The sequence below is a fragment of the Jaculus jaculus genome, chromosome 4 (assembly GCF_020740685.1).
Source record: "Jaculus jaculus isolate mJacJac1 chromosome 4, mJacJac1.mat.Y.cur, whole genome shotgun sequence".
NCBI lineage: Eukaryota > Metazoa > Chordata > Mammalia > Rodentia > Dipodidae > Jaculus > Jaculus jaculus.
The window spans coordinates 60,444,540-60,461,132 of NC_059105.1; the positions used below are offsets into that span (position 1 = coordinate 60,444,540).

The 16,593-nt window shown below is 43.8% G+C and overlaps 1 protein-coding gene across 5 annotated transcripts in view; it reads left to right on the forward strand.

The window, feature by feature from the left end:
* Positions 1–13,737, forward strand: part of Ttn (titin) — a 282,613-nt gene extending 268,876 nt beyond the window's left edge. For all 5 annotated transcript variants that reach the window (XM_045148517.1, XM_045148518.1, XM_045148519.1 and 2 more), the window contains 12 exons: positions 15–599; positions 726–1,031; positions 1,144–1,443; positions 2,393–2,968; positions 3,053–3,358; positions 3,652–4,245; positions 4,366–9,980; positions 10,092–10,248; positions 11,602–12,290; positions 12,373–12,526; positions 12,990–13,292; positions 13,439–13,737. In XM_045148517.1, the coding sequence (XP_045004452.1) occupies positions 15–599; positions 726–1,031; positions 1,144–1,443; positions 2,393–2,968; positions 3,053–3,358; positions 3,652–4,245; positions 4,366–9,980; positions 10,092–10,248; positions 11,602–12,290; positions 12,373–12,526; positions 12,990–13,292; positions 13,439–13,737 (9,884 nt within the window). The remainder of the gene's footprint in view (positions 1–14; positions 600–725; positions 1,032–1,143; positions 1,444–2,392; positions 2,969–3,052; positions 3,359–3,651; positions 4,246–4,365; positions 9,981–10,091; positions 10,249–11,601; positions 12,291–12,372; positions 12,527–12,989; positions 13,293–13,438) is intronic.
* The last annotated feature ends 2,856 nt before the right edge of the window (positions 13,738–16,593 follow it).

Genomic DNA, 16,593 nt, shown 5'->3' on the forward strand with positions numbered 1-16,593 from the left:
CCTCTTTTCCTCAGAATATCCTGACTACGAACTTGATGAGAGATACCAGGAGGGTGTCTTTGTAAGACAAGGTGGTGTCATCAGACTTACCATACCAATCAGAGGAAAACCATTCCCAATATGCAAATGGACCAAGGAAGGGCAGGATATTAGTAAGCGAGCCATGATTGCAACATCTGAAACACACACCGAGCTTGTGATCAAAGAAGCAGACAGAGATGATTCTGGAACTTATGACTTAGTTCTGGAAAACAAATGTGGCAAGAAGACAGTTTACATCAAGGTCAAGGTGATAGGCAGTCCCAACACTCCAGAAGGGCCACTTGAATATGATGACATACAAGCCCGCTCTGTAAGGGTCAGCTGGAGACCTCCTGCCGATGACGGTGGTGCCGACATCTTGGGCTACATCCTGGAGAGAAGGGAAGTACCTAAGGCAGCCTGGTATACTATTGATTCCAGAGTCCGAGGCACATCTCTGGTGGTGAAGGGCCTCAAAGAAAACGTGGAATACCACTTCCGTGTTTCAGCAGAAAACCAGTTTGGCATAAGCAAACCCTTGAAATCTGAGGAACCAGTAATACCAAAAACACCACTAAGTAAGTAATCTTTCAACCACAAATATATAAAATTGCTTCATGGGCTTACATTTTTAAATGAAAGCCGTCAGCTTATGAGATTTGAGGCTATACTCTGACCCATGTATTTTCCATCTGTATTTATAGATCCACCAGAACCTCCAAGCAATCCTCCAGAAGTACTTGATGTGACCAAGAGTTCTGTTAGCTTATCCTGGTCTCGACCCAAAGATGATGGTGGCTCCCGAGTAACAGGTTACTACATTGAACGCAAGGAGACATCAACTGACAAATGGGTCAGACACAACAAGACTCAGATAACCACCACAATGTACACTGTCACAGGGCTTGTTCCCGATGCAGAATATCAGTTCCGCATCATCGCACAGAATGATGTTGGCCTCAGTGAGACCAGCCCTGCTTCTGAGCCAGTTGTGTGCAAAGATCCATTTGGTAAGGAGTTTCCTAAGGAGATTAAAATCAAAGAAGCAAGCCATCTTTAGTCCTTTTGTCTTTTCCTACCAATCAATCTGATTTTTTTTTCAATTATCTTAAAATATTCCAGATAAACCAAGCCAACCAGGAGAACTTGAGATTCTTTCAATATCCAAAGACAGTGTCACTCTACAGTGGGAAAAGCCTGAATGTGATGGTGGCAAAGAAATCCTTGGATACTGGGTTGAATATAGACAGTCTGGAGACAGTGCTTGGAAGAAGAGCAATAAGGAGCGAATCAAGGACAGGCAGTTCACCATTGGGGGTTTGCTAGAAGCTACTGAATATGAATTCAGAGTTTTTGCTGAGAATGAGACCGGGCTTAGCAGACCTCGAAGAACAGCTATGTCTATAAAGACTAAACTAACATGTAAGTAGCCTTATTGATCTTGCATACTAAGCAGAACTCTGGGAAGCTTGTGGGAGATTGTAAAGAAATCACTCTCTTTTATATATGAATACACAATATAATTGATAAATTCTACAAAAATCCATTCCAAGCATACATGTCCGCCAGAGATAGGTGCAATGAATTCCTAGAACACTTTCTTCCTCTAATCCAGTGGGTTGGCTTAAAAAAAAAAAAATAGGGCTGGAGAGAGAGCTCAGCAGTTAAGGCACTTGCCTATGCAGCCTAAGGACCAATGTTCTACCCTCTAGATTCCAGGTTAGCCAGATGCACAAAGGTAAGGTAAGTGCAAGGTTGCACATGCCCATTAGGTGGTGCAAGCATCTGGAATTTTACTGCAGTGGCTGAGGTCCTGACATGCCAATTCTCTCTCTCTTTCTTTCTCTTACACTCTCAAAATAATGTGGTGGTGCATGCCTTTAGTCCCAGCACTTGAGAGGCAGAGTAGGAGGATCACAGTGAGTTCAAGGCCACCCTGAGACAATATAGTAAATTCCAGATCTGCCTGGGCTAAAGCAAGATCCTACCTCAAAAAACAAAAAAATAAAAAATAAAAAATAACTCCTAGCAAGATTTGGAGATTTAACAAATGTTCTTCACTTCAGTGAATCTAAGTCAAGGCAAAAATGCTATGGGTTTATAGAGATAACTTATGTTTCCTTCAAACCGTGTAGTACATTGTTAATGCCTTCCCATTCATAAAGAGAATTCACTCTTCATAATGATAGTATGATGATGTGCTCAATGAATTGCTGGTTTCCATCTGACTTTAGGAAAGTGACTTCAAGGAGTCTTAGAGGTAAATCACAGCATGTAATAAAACATTAGTTCATGGAATAAATGCATTCCTGACATACAAAGACAGAGGAGTTTAGAATTCAGTTTTCATAGTTTCTTTCATCGCTTTCAGCTGGAGAAGCCCCGGGAGTACGCAAAGAAATGGCAGATGTGACCACCAAATTGGGTGAAGCTGCCCAACTCTCATGCCAAATTGTGGGGAGGCCCCTTCCTGACATCAAATGGTACCGATTCGGCAAAGAGCTCATACAAAGCCGGAAGTACAAAATGTCTTCAGACGGGCGCACACACACTCTGACAGTAATGACAGAGGAACAAGAAGATGAGGGCGTTTATACATGCACAGCTACCAATGAAGTTGGAGAAGTAGAGACCAGCAGTAAGCTTCTCCTGCAGGCAGCACCACAGTTCCATCCGGGTTATCCACTGAAGGAGAAATATTATGGTGCTGTGGGTTCCACACTTCGACTTCATGTTATGTATATTGGTCGTCCAGTACCTTCTATGACCTGGTTCCATGGCCAGAAACTTTTGCAAAACTCTGAAAATATTACTATTGAAAACACCGAGCACTATACTCATCTTGTAATGAAGAATGTCCAACGTAAGACTCATGCTGGCAAATACAAGGTCCAGCTCAGCAATGCTTTAGGAACAGTCGATGCCACCCTTGATGTGGAAATACAAGGTATTTTGTGTTTCTTTCAGTCATTAAAAAAAATCTCAGTTAACATGGTGTGAAAACTACTACAATTGTCCTTTCTCCCAACAGATAAGCCAGACAAACCCACAGGACCAATTGTGATTGAAGCCCTACTGAAGAACTCTGTGGTGATTAGCTGGAAACCACCTGCCGATGATGGTGGCTCCTGGATCACAAATTATGTGGTGGAGAAATGTGAGGCCAAGGAAGGTGCTGAATGGCAATTGGTGTCTTCAGCCATCTCAGTGACAACCTGCAGAATTGTAAACCTCACAGAAAATGCAGGCTATTATTTCCGGGTTTCAGCTCAGAACACCTTCGGCATCAGTGAGCCACTAGAGGTCTCCTCCGTTGTGATCATTAAGAGCCCATTTGGTGAGTGCAACCTGATTTCTATCTTGTCTAGCTCTCGCCCCATATGCTAGAATTCGGTCTTTACATTAGTCTTTTAAACACAGGTTTTGAAATGAAAGACTCATGAGTACAATGCTTCTCCTGTCACTTTAATTGAATGTTTACATATCTCAAAGGGGAACATGAACATTCTATCCTCTCCTCTGTAACTACTTGTAATAGAACTTTGGAATTGTTCTGTTTTTTAACCTAAAAATAAGCTTTTTATAAAGCTACCCATTTTATCACATCACCTTTTTTTTTTTTTTTAACAGAAAAGCCAGGTGCTCCTGGCAAACCAACAATCACTGCAGTTACAAAAGATTCTTGTGTTGTGGCTTGGAAGCCACCTGCCAGTGATGGAGGTGCAAAGATCAGAAATTACTACCTTGAGAGGCGTGAAAAGAAGCAAAATAAATGGATTGCTGTGACAACGGAAGAAATTCGAGAAACCGTCTTTGCAGTGCAAAACCTTATTGAAGGTCTTGAATATGAGTTCCGTGTGAAATGTGAAAACCTAGGTGGGGAAAGTGAATGGAGTGAAATATCGGAACCTGTCACTCCCAAATCCGATGTCCCCATCCAGGCTCCACACTTCAAAGAGGAGCTGAGAAATCTCAATGTGAGATATCAGAGCAATGCCACGCTGGTCTGCAAAGTGACTGGGCATCCCAAACCTATTGTGAAATGGTATAGACAAGGCAAAGAAATCATTGCAGATGGGCTGAAGTATAGGATTCAAGAATTTAAGGGTGGCTATCACCAGCTCATCATTGCAAGTGCCACAGATGATGATGCCACTGTTTACCAAGTCAGGGCAACCAACCAAGGGGGCTCTGTGTCTGGCACTGCCTCCTTGGAAGTAGAAGGTAAGAACAAATCAGTGAACATTTGCTTGGTGTTAAGTCACCTGTCGCTGATGTGCAGGAGGAAATAGAGATCACTGAGTTTGACTAAACCTTATTCTTTGTTCTTCTGTCCTGATACAGTTCCAGCTAAAATACACTTGCCTAAAACTCTGGAAGGCATGGGAGCCGTTCATGCTCTCCGAGGGGAGGCAATCAGCATCAAGATCCCCTTCAGTGGCAAACCAGATCCCGTGATCACCTGGCAGAAAGGACAAGATCTTATTGACAATAATGGTCACTATCAAGTAATTGTCACAAGGTCTTTCACATCACTTGTCTTCCCTAATGGAGTAGAGAGAAAAGATGCTGGTTTCTATGTGGTCTGTGCTAAAAACAGATTTGGAATTGATCAAAAGACAGTTGAACTGGATGTGGCGGATGTTCCTGACCCACCCAGAGGAGTCAAAGTTAGTGATGTCTCACGAGATTCTGTAAACTTAACCTGGGCAGAACCAGCTTCTGATGGTGGCAGCAAAATCACAAACTACATCATTGAAAAATGTGCAACTACTGCAGAAAGATGGCTCCGGGTAGGACAAGCCCGTGAAACGCGTTATACTGTCATCAACTTATTTGGAAAAACAAGTTACCAGTTCCGGGTCATAGCTGAAAATAAATTTGGCCTGAGCAAGCCTTCGGAGCCCTCAGAACCAACTATAACCAAAGAAGATAAGGCAAGAGCTTTGAATTATGATGAAGAGGTGGATGAAACCAGGGAAGTCTCCACAACCAAAGCATCACATTCTAAAACCAAGGAACTCTATGAGAAGTATGTGATAGCTGAAGACCTTGGGCGTGGTGAATTTGGCATTGTGCACCGTTGTGTTGAAACATCCTCAAAGAAGACATTCATGGCCAAATTTGTTAAAGTCAAAGGGACTGATCAGGTTTTGGTCAAGAAAGAGATTTCCATTCTAAACATTGCTAGGCACAGAAACATCTTATACCTCCATGAATCATTTGAAAGCATGGAAGAATTAGTAATGATCTTTGAATTCATATCAGGACTCGACATATTTGAACGTATTAACACAAGTGCTTTTGAGCTTAATGAAAGAGAAATTGTAAGCTATGTTCGCCAAGTCTGCGAAGCCCTTGAGTTCTTACATAGCCACAATATTGGACACTTTGACATTAGACCAGAAAATATCATTTACCAAACAAGAAAGAGCTCCACTATTAAAATAATAGAATTTGGACAAGCGCGTCAGCTGAAGCCAGGGGACAACTTCCGGCTTCTGTTCACTGCCCCCGAGTACTATGCACCTGAAGTCCACCACCACGATGTTGTCAGCTCAGCCACAGACATGTGGTCACTCGGTACGCTGGTGTACGTGCTACTAAGCGGGATGAACCCATTCATGGCTGAAACTAACCAGCAGATGATTGAGAACATCATGAATGCAGAATATACTTTTGACGAAGAAGCATTCAAAGAAATCAGCCTTGAAGCCATGGATTTTGTTGAGCGGCTGTTAGTGAAGGAGAGAAAATCTCGCATGACAGCCTCAGAGGCACTCCAGCACCCATGGCTGAAGCAAAAGACAGAAAGAGTCAGTACCAAAGTCATCAGAACATTGAAGCACCGGCGTTACTACCACACCCTGATCAAGAAAGACCTCAATATGGTAGTGTCGGCAGCTCGGATCTCCTGTGGTGGTGCGATTAGATCCCAGAGGGGTGTGAGTGTCGCTAAAGTGAAAGTGGCGTCCGTTGAAATCGGCCCAGTCTCAGGGCAGATAATGCATGCAGTTGGTGAAGAAGGAGGATATGTCAAATATGTATGTAAAATTGAAAATTATGATCAGTCTACCCAGGTGACCTGGTACTTTGGTGTGAGACAGCTGGAGAACAGTGAGAAATATGAAATCACCTATGAAGATGGGGTGGCCACCATGTATGTCAAAGACATTACCAAATTTGACGATGGTACCTACAGATGCAAAGTGGTCAACGACTATGGGGAAGACAGCTCGTATGCAGAACTATTTGTTAAAGGTGTGAGAGAAGTTTATGACTATTACTGCCGTAGAACCAAGAAAGTTAAGCGCAGAACAGATACAATGAGGCTTCTGGAAAGACCACCAGAATTCACCCTTCCTCTCTATAACAAGACAGCTTATGTGGGTGAGAATGTCCGCTTTGGAGTAACTATAACTGTCCACCCAGAGCCACGTGTCACATGGTATAAATCAGGTCAGAAAATCAAGCCAGGTGATGATGATAAGAAGTACACATTTGAGTCTGACAAGGGTCTTTATCAGTTAACAATCAACAGTGTAACAACAGATGACGACGCTGAATATACTGTTGTGGCAAGGAACAAATATGGTGAGGACAGCTGTAAAGCAAAGCTGACTGTAACACTACACCCACCTCCAACAGAAACCACCCTCAGACCCATGTTCAAACGGCTCCTGGCAAATGCAGAATGCCATGAAGGCCAAAGTATCTGCTTTGAGATCAGAGTGTCTGGCATCCCTGCACCAACATTAAAATGGGAGAAAGATGGTCAGCCACTGCCCCTCGGGCCTCACATTGAAATTGTCCATGAAGGCCTGGATTATTATGCTCTGCACATCAGGGACACTTTGCCTGAGGACACGGGTTATTACCGAGTCACAGCCACAAACACGGCTGGATCCACCAGCTGCCAGGCTCACCTGCAAGTGGAACGCTTGCGATACGTCAAACAGGAATTCCTGAGTAAGGAGGAGCGAGAACGGCACGTGCAAAAGCAGATTGACAAGACACTAAGGATGGCTGAGATTCTTTCTGGAACTGAAACCGTGCCACTGACTTCAGTAGCCCAAGAGGCTCTGAGAGAAGCTGCTATCCTTTACAAACCTGCTGTCAGCACTAAGACCGTAAAGGGAGAATACCGGCTTCAGACAGAGGAAAAGAAGGAGGAGAGAAAACTCCGCATGCCTTATGAAATACCAGAGCCCCGCAAGTATAAGCAGGCCACTGTGGAAGAAGACCAACACATCAAGCAGTTCGTGCCTATGTCTGACATGAAGTGGTACAAGAAGATACGTGATCAGTATGAGATGCCCGGGAAACTTGACAGAGTTGTCCAGAAAAGACCCAAGCGTATCCGCCTTTCAAGATGGGAACAGTTCTACGTAATGCCTCTGCCCCGCATCACAGATCAATACAGACCTAGGTGGCGGATTCCCAAACTGTCCCAAGATGATCTTGAAATGGTGAGACCAGCCCGCCGGCGTACCCCTTCACCTGACTATGATTTTTACTACTACAGGCCCAGGAGACGCTCTCTGGGTGACATCTCAGATGAGGAATTACTCCTCCCCATTGATGACTACCTGGCAATGAAAAGGACAGAGGAAGAGAGGCTGCGTCTGGAAGAAGAACTTGAGTTGGGCTTCTCAGCCTCACCCCCGAGTCGAAGCCCTCCACGCTTTGAGCTTTCTAGCCTACGCTATTCTTCCCCACAAGCTCATGTCAAGGTGGAAGATGCAAGAAAAGAGCTTCGATACTCAAGCTATCACATCCCCACGAAGGAGGAAACAAGCACGACATATGCAGAGCTGCGGGAGCGGCATGCTCGGGCCTCCTACAGACAGCCGAAGCAGAGGCAGAGGATCATGGCTGAGAAGGAAGATGAGGAGTTACTCCGGCCAGTGACAACCACCCAGCGTCTCTCAGAATACAGAAGTGAGCTTGATCACATGTCAAAGGAAGAAAAGTCAAAAAAGAAATCCAGACGACAGAGGCAAGTGACAGAAATCACAGAAATTGAGGAGGAATATGAAATCTCCAGACGCGCGAAAAGAGAGTCTTCCTCATCCGTGTCTAGACTACTGAGGCGCCGCCGCTCCCTCTCCCCAACATACATTGAGTTAATGAGGCCTGTGTCTGAGCTGATCCGATCCCATCCACAACCAGCTGACGAATATGAAGATGATTTAGAGAGAAGATCCCCTACTCCAGAGAGAACTCGCCCGCGGTCTCCCAGCCCCGTGTCTAGTGAGCGCTCACTGTCAAGATTTGAGAGGTCTGCAAGATTTGATATCTTTTCCAGGTACGAGTCCATGAAGGCTGCCTTAAAGACTCAGAAAACATCAGAAAGGATGTATGAAGTTTTAAGTCAACAGCCTTTCACACTGGACCATGCCCCTCGAATCACATTGAGGATGCGCTCCCATAGGGTGCCATGTGGCCAAAATACACGCTTCATCTTAAATGTTCAGTCTAAGCCAACTGCAGAGGTCAAATGGTACCACAACGGTGTAGAACTCCAGGAGAGCAGCAAGATTCATTACACCAACACGAGTGGGGTCCTGACCTTGGAAATCCTCGATTGTCATAGTGAGGACAGTGGAACCTACCGTGCAGTGTGCACCAACTACAAAGGTGAAGCTTCGGACTACGCGACCTTGGATGTCACCGGAGGGGATTATACCACCTACGCGTCACGACGCAGGGATGAAGAGGTCCCAAGATCAGTTTTCCCTGAGCTGACAAAAACCGAGGCATATGCGGTGTCATCATTTAAGAGGACGTCTGAGATGGAAGCTTCTTCTGCCGTCAGGGAAGTGAAATCACAGGTGACAGAGACGAGGGAAAGCCTGTCATCCTACGAGCACTATGCATCCGCAGAAATGAAAAGTGCCTCAGTAGAAGAAAGGTCTCTGGAAGAAAAATCCACAGCCAGAAAAATCAAGACGACACTGGAAGCGAGAATTCTAACAAAGCCAAGGTCTGTAACTGTCCATGAAGGCGAATCCGCAAGGTTCTCTTGTGACACAGACGGTGAGCCAGTACCAACTGTGACCTGGTTGCGTGGAGGCCAAGGGATAAGTACTTCTGCCCGCCACCAAGTGACCACCACCAAGTATAAGTCCACCTTTGAGATCTCGTCAGTGCAGGCTTCTGATGAGGGCAGCTACAGTGTGGTGGTAGAAAACAGCGAAGGGAAGCAGGAAGCAGAATTTACCCTGACTGTTCAAAAGGCCCGGGGCACGGAAAAGGCTGTGACATCCCCACCCAGAGTCAAATCCCCAGAGCCTCGGGTAAAATCCCCAGAAGCAGTGAAGTCTCCAAAACGCGTGAAATCTCCAGAACCTGTAGCTTCTCATCCAAAAGCTGTGTCACCCACAGAGACGAAGCCCACATCCACAGAGAAAGTTCAGCAACTCCCAGTCTCGGCCCCACCAAAAATAACTCAGTCCCTAAAAGCAGAAGCTGCAAAAGATATTGCAAAGCTGACCTGTGCAGTTGAAAGCAGCGTGTTGTGTGCAAAAGAGGTCACATGGTATAAAGATGGCAAGAAAGTGAAGGAAAACGGACATTTTCAGTTCCATTATTCAGCAGATGGTACCTACGAGCTCAAAATCCATAACCTCACTGCATCGGATTGTGGAGAATATGTTTGTGAGATCTCTGGAGAAGGGGGAACATCCAAAACGAGCTTCCAGTTTACAGGACAAGCCTTCAAGACCATCCACGAGCAGGTGGCAAGCAAAGCGGAGACGAAGAAGGCAGCACAGAAAACTGCCGAGTCAACCGAAACCAAGAAAACGGAACCCAAAGCTCCTGAGCCAATTTCCTCTAAACCAGTAATTGTTACTGGGCTACAAGATACAGCAGTCACTTCAGACAGCACTGCTAAACTTGCAGTTAAAGCTGCTGGAGAACCACGGCCAACTGTCATCTGGACCAAGGATGGAAAGGTAACCAGTTCCCAAACGCCCCTTAACCCTTCTCTAAAAACATCTCCTATCATCCCAAAGAAAATTCAACATTAAGTCATGTTAAAAACGCAAATTGCTTGCATTCCACAGGCTATTGCCCAAGGAGGCAAATACAAGCTCTCTGAAGACAAGGGAGAATTTTTCCTAGAAATTCGTAAGACGGAAACGTCTGACAGCGGGCTTTACGCTTGTACAGTAACCAATTCAGCTGGCTCTGTGTCCTCTAGCTGCAAGTTAACAGTAAAAGGTAGGTGGAGTTTTGTTCTTTCCCAGAGTTTTTCTGAAAAAAAAAAATCATTAAGAAAACAGTTTTGAACACATGTTATACAATACACACATGAAAAAGATTTTTAAACTTCCTGTGGGCTGGGGAGATGGCTCAGCAGTTAAAGGTGTTTGCCCGCAGAGTCTGCCCACCCAGGTTCAATTCCCCAGTACTCACATAAAGCCATATGTACAGAAGTGGTTCAGGTGTTTGGAGTCAACTCTATAGCAAGAGGCCGTGGCACACCCATATTTTCTCTTTTTTTTTATTTTTTTAATTTATTTATTTATTTGAGAGCAACAGACACAGAGAGAAAGACAGACAGAGGGAGAGAGAGAATGGGCGTGCCAGCACTTCCAGCCACTGCAAACAAACTCCAGATGCGTGTGCCCCCTTGTGCATCTGGCTAACGTGGGACCTGGGGAACCGAGCCTCGAACCGGGGTCCTTAGGCTTCACAGGCAAGCGCTTAACCGCTAAGCCATCTCTCCAGCCCTATTTTCTCTCTTAAATAACTAAAGATAAATAAAAAATAAAAGCCTGCCAGGCATGGTGGTACACACCTTTAATCCCAGTATTTGGGAGGCAGAACCAGGAGGATTGCCATGAGTTCGAGGCCACCCTGAGACTAATTGTGAATTCCAGGTCAGCCTGAGCTAGAGTGAAACCCTACCTCAAAATAATAAAAAAATAAAAGCCTCTCCAATTCAGAATATCATTTGTCCACATATATAGGAACATATATTTGAAGTTAATGTTTTTGTATTAGCATAAAAGACATGCATAGTTATATGTGGCATTGTATAAAATTCCATAGACTCTTATATTCAGGTCTCAAGAATATTTAAAAATAAAGTCATGCTTGGGATGAAGAGATGGCTTAGTGGTTAAACACTTGCCTGTGAAGCCTAAGGACCCCAGTTCGAGGCTCGATTCCCCAGGACCCATGTTAGCCAGATGCACAAGGGGGCACACGCAACATTTGCAGTGGCTGAAAGCCCTGGTATGCCCATTCTCTCTCTCTCTATCTGCCTCTTTCTCTCTCTGTCTGTCGCTCTCAAATAAATAAATAAGAATAAACAAAAAATTAAAAAATTAAAATTAAAAAAAAAATAAAGTCGTGCTGAGCCTGGTGGTGCATGAGAGGTTGAGACAATTGGGTCAAAGATCAGCCTCAACTATAAGTAAAGTCAGCTACATATTTGAGGTTGGCCTGGGCTACATGAGACTTTTTTTGTCTTTGATTCTTTGTTATAAACATGTAGAATCTAGGATAATATAGATCTGTGGGGGGTCTCATTCCAATGAAATCTGCTTACAGAAGTTTCTATTTTAGCAGTGAAAGTCACAGAGGCACAGAAAGTATCCACCCAAAAGACCTCTGAAATTACATCTCAGAAGAAAGAAATGGTCCAAGAGGAAATTTCCCAAAAAGCCCTAACTTCTGAAGAAACCAAGATGTCACAGGTGAAATCCCATGAAAAAGTAGCCATCAAAGAGGAAGCATCAAAGATTGTTTCCGAGGAGGTCAAGAGATCTGCAGCAGCTTCCCTGGAAAAGTCTATGGTCCAGGAAGAAGTCACTAAAACCTTCCAGGCATCAGGAGAAGTCAGTACCCATGCTGAGATTAAGGCATCTTCTGCGCAGATAAGCATAACTGATGGTCAAAGAGTGACCCTGAAAGCCAACATTGTGGGGGCCACCGATGTAAAATGGATACTGAATGGCATCGAGCTTACCAACTCCGAAGAGTACAGATATGGTGTCTCTGGCAGTGACCAAACCCTCACCATCAAGCAGGCCAGTCACAGGGATGAAGGAATCCTCACCTGCATAGGCAAAACCAGTCAGGGCATCGTCAAGTGTCAATATGATTTGACCCTAAGCCAAGAGCTCTCCAATGCTCCAGCCTTCATCTCACAACCTAGATCTCAAAACGTTAATGAAGGACAAAACGTTCTCTTTTCTTGTGAAATCAGTGGGGAGCCATCCCCTGAAATTGAGTGGCTTAAAAACAACCTGCCAGTAAGTTAAATTATTGAATATATTATTGAAGAAAGTGTAAACTACCATGTCTCCCCCTGAAAACGTTTTTCTTTCCTTTCAGATTTCTATTTCTTCACATGTCAATGTGAGTCGCTCCAGAAATGTATACACTCTTGAAATCCGAAGTGCCTCAGTAAGTGACAGTGGGAAGTACACAGTGAAGGCCAAAAACTTCCATGGCCAGTGTTCAGCTACAGCCTCCTTAACAGTCCTTCGTACGTATTATCATTTGCCATTTTCCTTAAGACCTCATGGGGCAGGGGTGAGTGTTGCCTGTGTTTTGAGCACAGAAAATTCTTAGAAGTCTCCATGTGAAAGAGGGACACTCAGCCTGCATGAATTCATCCTTGTAGTTTCTTTACAGCTGATCAGGAACTTGGGTAAGTTAAATTTCAAGTCAAGCTACCAACTGCCCCATACATACAATGTCAATCATGTTCTCTATGGCTAATCATGTTTTTCCTAGTGACTCCTAGCACCTGCATGTGACGCTAGAAACATAAGGATTTATTTCTTAGAGCCATTGAGCTAGCTCTTGACACATGTATGTATATGTATGCATGCATTTGCTTATGCTTCAACAGCAAAGCGTTCTGATTACGTTTCTCTGTGTAAGTTTCCAATTTTGTCGGTGTCAGACGTCACCCATGCTCACTGTGTATCTGCTATGCTCCACAGCTCTAGTGGAAGAGCCATCCAAAGAGGTAGTATTGAGGACAAGTGGCGACACGAGCTTGCAAGGAAGCTTCTCGTCTCAGTCAGTCCAAATGTCCGCCTCCAAGCAGGAGGCCTCCTTCAGCAGTTTCAGCAGCAGCACCGCTAGCAGCATGACTGAAATGAAATTTGCAAGCATGTCTGCCAAAAGCATGTCCTCCATGCAACAGTCCTTTGTAGAAATGAGCTCCAGCAGTTTTGTGGGAAAATCTAGTATGACACAACTGGAAAGTTCAACTAGTAGGATGCTTAAAGCAGGCGGAAGAGGTGAGCCAATAAAATGATCAGTAGAGCTAGTAGACAAGCCACATAGTCTGGTGTGTCTTTAGTCCATACAATTCAGTAGAGAATAAGTCATTCCCTCCTCCCCGCCCCCCGGAATCCTAAAATGCTTTTGTTGTTGTTTCCTAAAGGAATTCCACCTAAAATCGAAGCGCTTCCCTCTGATATCAGTATAGATGAAGGCAAAGTTCTAACTGTAGCCTGTGCTTTTACGGGGGAGCCTACCCCAGAAATAACATGGTCCTGTGGTGGAAGAAAAATCCAAAACCAAGAACAACAAGGAAGATTCCACATTGAAAACACAGATGACTTGACAACCCTGATAATCACTGACGTACAGAAAGAAGATGGGGGACTTTATACCCTGAGCCTAGGGAATGAATTTGGGTCTGATTCTGCCACTGTGAATATTAACATTCGCTCTATGTAAGAGGGCCGGGGGCTCTTATCCTCTATACTCACCCTTAACGTTTTACAAATGATTCACATGGACTAATCTTTCTGATCTGTAAATATTTTTTTTAAAAAGGTAGTTTTGTATCCATCTAAATGAGTCAAAGTTCAAAAATATGCATTTCAATCTTTTCATAATTGTTGACCGAAGAATATTTGCTAATGACCATGTACATACTGTATATAGCCGGATTAACGGTTATAAAGTTTTGTACCATTTATTTTATGACATTTTACACTGTAACTTTTGAAACTAACCGTTGGTAGGAGAAAGTTTCTTACGGAACGAATACCCTGCCCAACACTTAAACAAATCTTTGTGCCTCAACATGCTGTTGATGTCTAAGTCTGCCTCAGTGGGTTGAGAAATTCCCCACTGAAGACACCCTATCCACCCAAACGCAGATGATGTAGCACATGCCCCAAGATGTGCACAGCACCTGTGTGTCAGAAATGTAAGGCATTGGTGATGTTTGCATTTACCCTCCTGTAAGCAACACTTTAACGCCTTACATTTTCACTGATGATGTCATACTTTAAATTGTCCTGACTTACTTATTACCAGAGCAAAGTATAACGGCCAATACTTTGTTCGCTCATTTCACACTGTCTCTGACATAAAGAGTGCCTGGATAGCTTGGAAAAGTACCATCTCCTGGCCATCCCCTCATGTAACCAAGCTACTCAAGTATTCCTATGCCAGAGCAGTGCCAACTCCTGGAGGTTCCGGGTGCAGCCAATGCTTTTGTGTGGTAGTTCTAAATTTAAACCATACCTGAAAATCTGGGCAATGAAGCAACGAGCCACAGCAAAAAATAAATAAATAAATAAAAGCACAACAACAAATGAAGCTGTCGTTAAAACAACAATGTTAACTGCCCAAAAAATATTAATTTGCTATAGTTCTTTTCATGCAGGTATAAGTACAATTGTTAGTTATAATTGTTGGACCTCCTTGAGATAGTAACAACAAAATAAAGCAAGCTATCTGCACCTCATAATGTGTGGTTGAGTGTTCTCTGTGTGATTCTGGAGTGGGAACTATCACATCCTCACAGCATAAGACAGACCATAGATTAGGTAAAACAATACACGTTTCAAACAGCCAGTGCTAATAAGTTCTTTAAAATCAAAACATAAATTGTTATATTAGATGAATTCAGCAATTGTGTTAAAACATCATATATATATTACATGTGTATATATATATATATATATATATTAGTTCAGAAGATATATATATACATATATATATGCATATATAAATTTATGAGTCAATTCAACTAAATCAACTACATAGACTATTAAAACTACAAAGGGAGCCGGGCATGGTGGCACACGCCTTTAATCCCAGCACTCGGGAGGCAGAGGTAGGAGGATCGCCGTGAGTTCAAGGCCACCCTGAGACTACAGAGTTAATTCCAGGTCAGCCTGGACCAGAGTGAGACCCTACCTCGCAAAACCAAAAAAATAAAAAAATTTAAAAAAAAAATAAAACTACAAAGGGCCTCAAAACAAAGATATATAGATTTTAGTGTAGTTCTACCATGTTTTTTAGAACTGAAAAGTACTTAGAACATTAGTATCTAGTGCCTTAGAAACCCGTATTGTCCACTTCAGTTAGCTAATAGTAACTCACTGTAAATAGATGAAGCTGATTAATTGCCTCCTTAACATAACTGCACTAAAATCAAAGTCAAAGCAAATGAAGCCAGTTTTGATTCTGCAAAGGAAGAGCTTGGTCCTTCATTAACTTATTCAGCAAGTTTTCTGTCCTAAATCAGAGTCCCTCAAAGCAGAGCTCTGAGCCTGGCCTCAGCCCAAAGTCTGGACGGTTGGCTGCCATGTGTGGACAGAGAATTGTCCAGCCCAACAGCTGTACCTGCTCTCCTGGTAAATACTCAGGAGGAGGTAATACAGATAGGGGTTCCACTGGTCTCAGTTAATTCCTTGGATTGCTCTCATGAAAAAGGAGGGAAATAAGGGCAGAAGAGGAAAGCTACATGAAAATGGAGTGTCACAGGAGCCCAGCCTAATTTCATGGGGAGCAACACAGAGCTACTTCCAGGAGTCAGGGATCCTTTTTGTACCCTTAACCAACCAGTCAGCAGCCACTGTCTTTGAGACTGGGAAGGCTACAATGGGTGGCAGAGAAGTGTGAACAGTGCCCATTAGGCAGGGCAGTTCTCCAAGTAATGGTCCAACTAAATAATCAACACTCAAGAAACTGTGCAAGTGGAGAGGTAAACAGGACCCACCATACTCTGGGAAAAGCCAGTGGCATCCATTGTACTTTTTTGTATGAAAGATTTTATATATGTATTTAAGTAGAAACTTGATATAGACACATCATTGTTGATACTGTCATTTCCCACCTCCCTGCCCCCATCCGCTGAGGGCCCTCCTCAGTGGGATTGCTGGTCTTTCCCCTGGGGTTGTGGGTTATGAGATGTGACAGCAGCACTGAGTCATTGTCTTACAATGTTAAATGCTTGTTCTTACCTCAAAATAAGCAGAAGGTCTGATGAGGTGGTTTTTCTAAAAAGATCCTGGGGAAGGGAAAGGGAGGGGCAGCAATCTCTTTGCAGAGGAAGAGCCATGTGCTGAGCCATGTGCTGCCTTTTATACCTCAATGGAAGCCCAAGCCTAGACAACAGGGCTCTGCTGCATGGATGAATTTGACAGAACTGCTCCAGAAGATCATAGACAGTCAGAAGCTCAGTCTAGAATGCAAGAACCCTGTCTCTGGATTTTTCAGTTGGGCTTTTTCTCCCCAGCTCCTGCAAAAGCAGTGCCTCCTGCCAAGGTGGGTGGTATTGCTGCTCCAGACTCT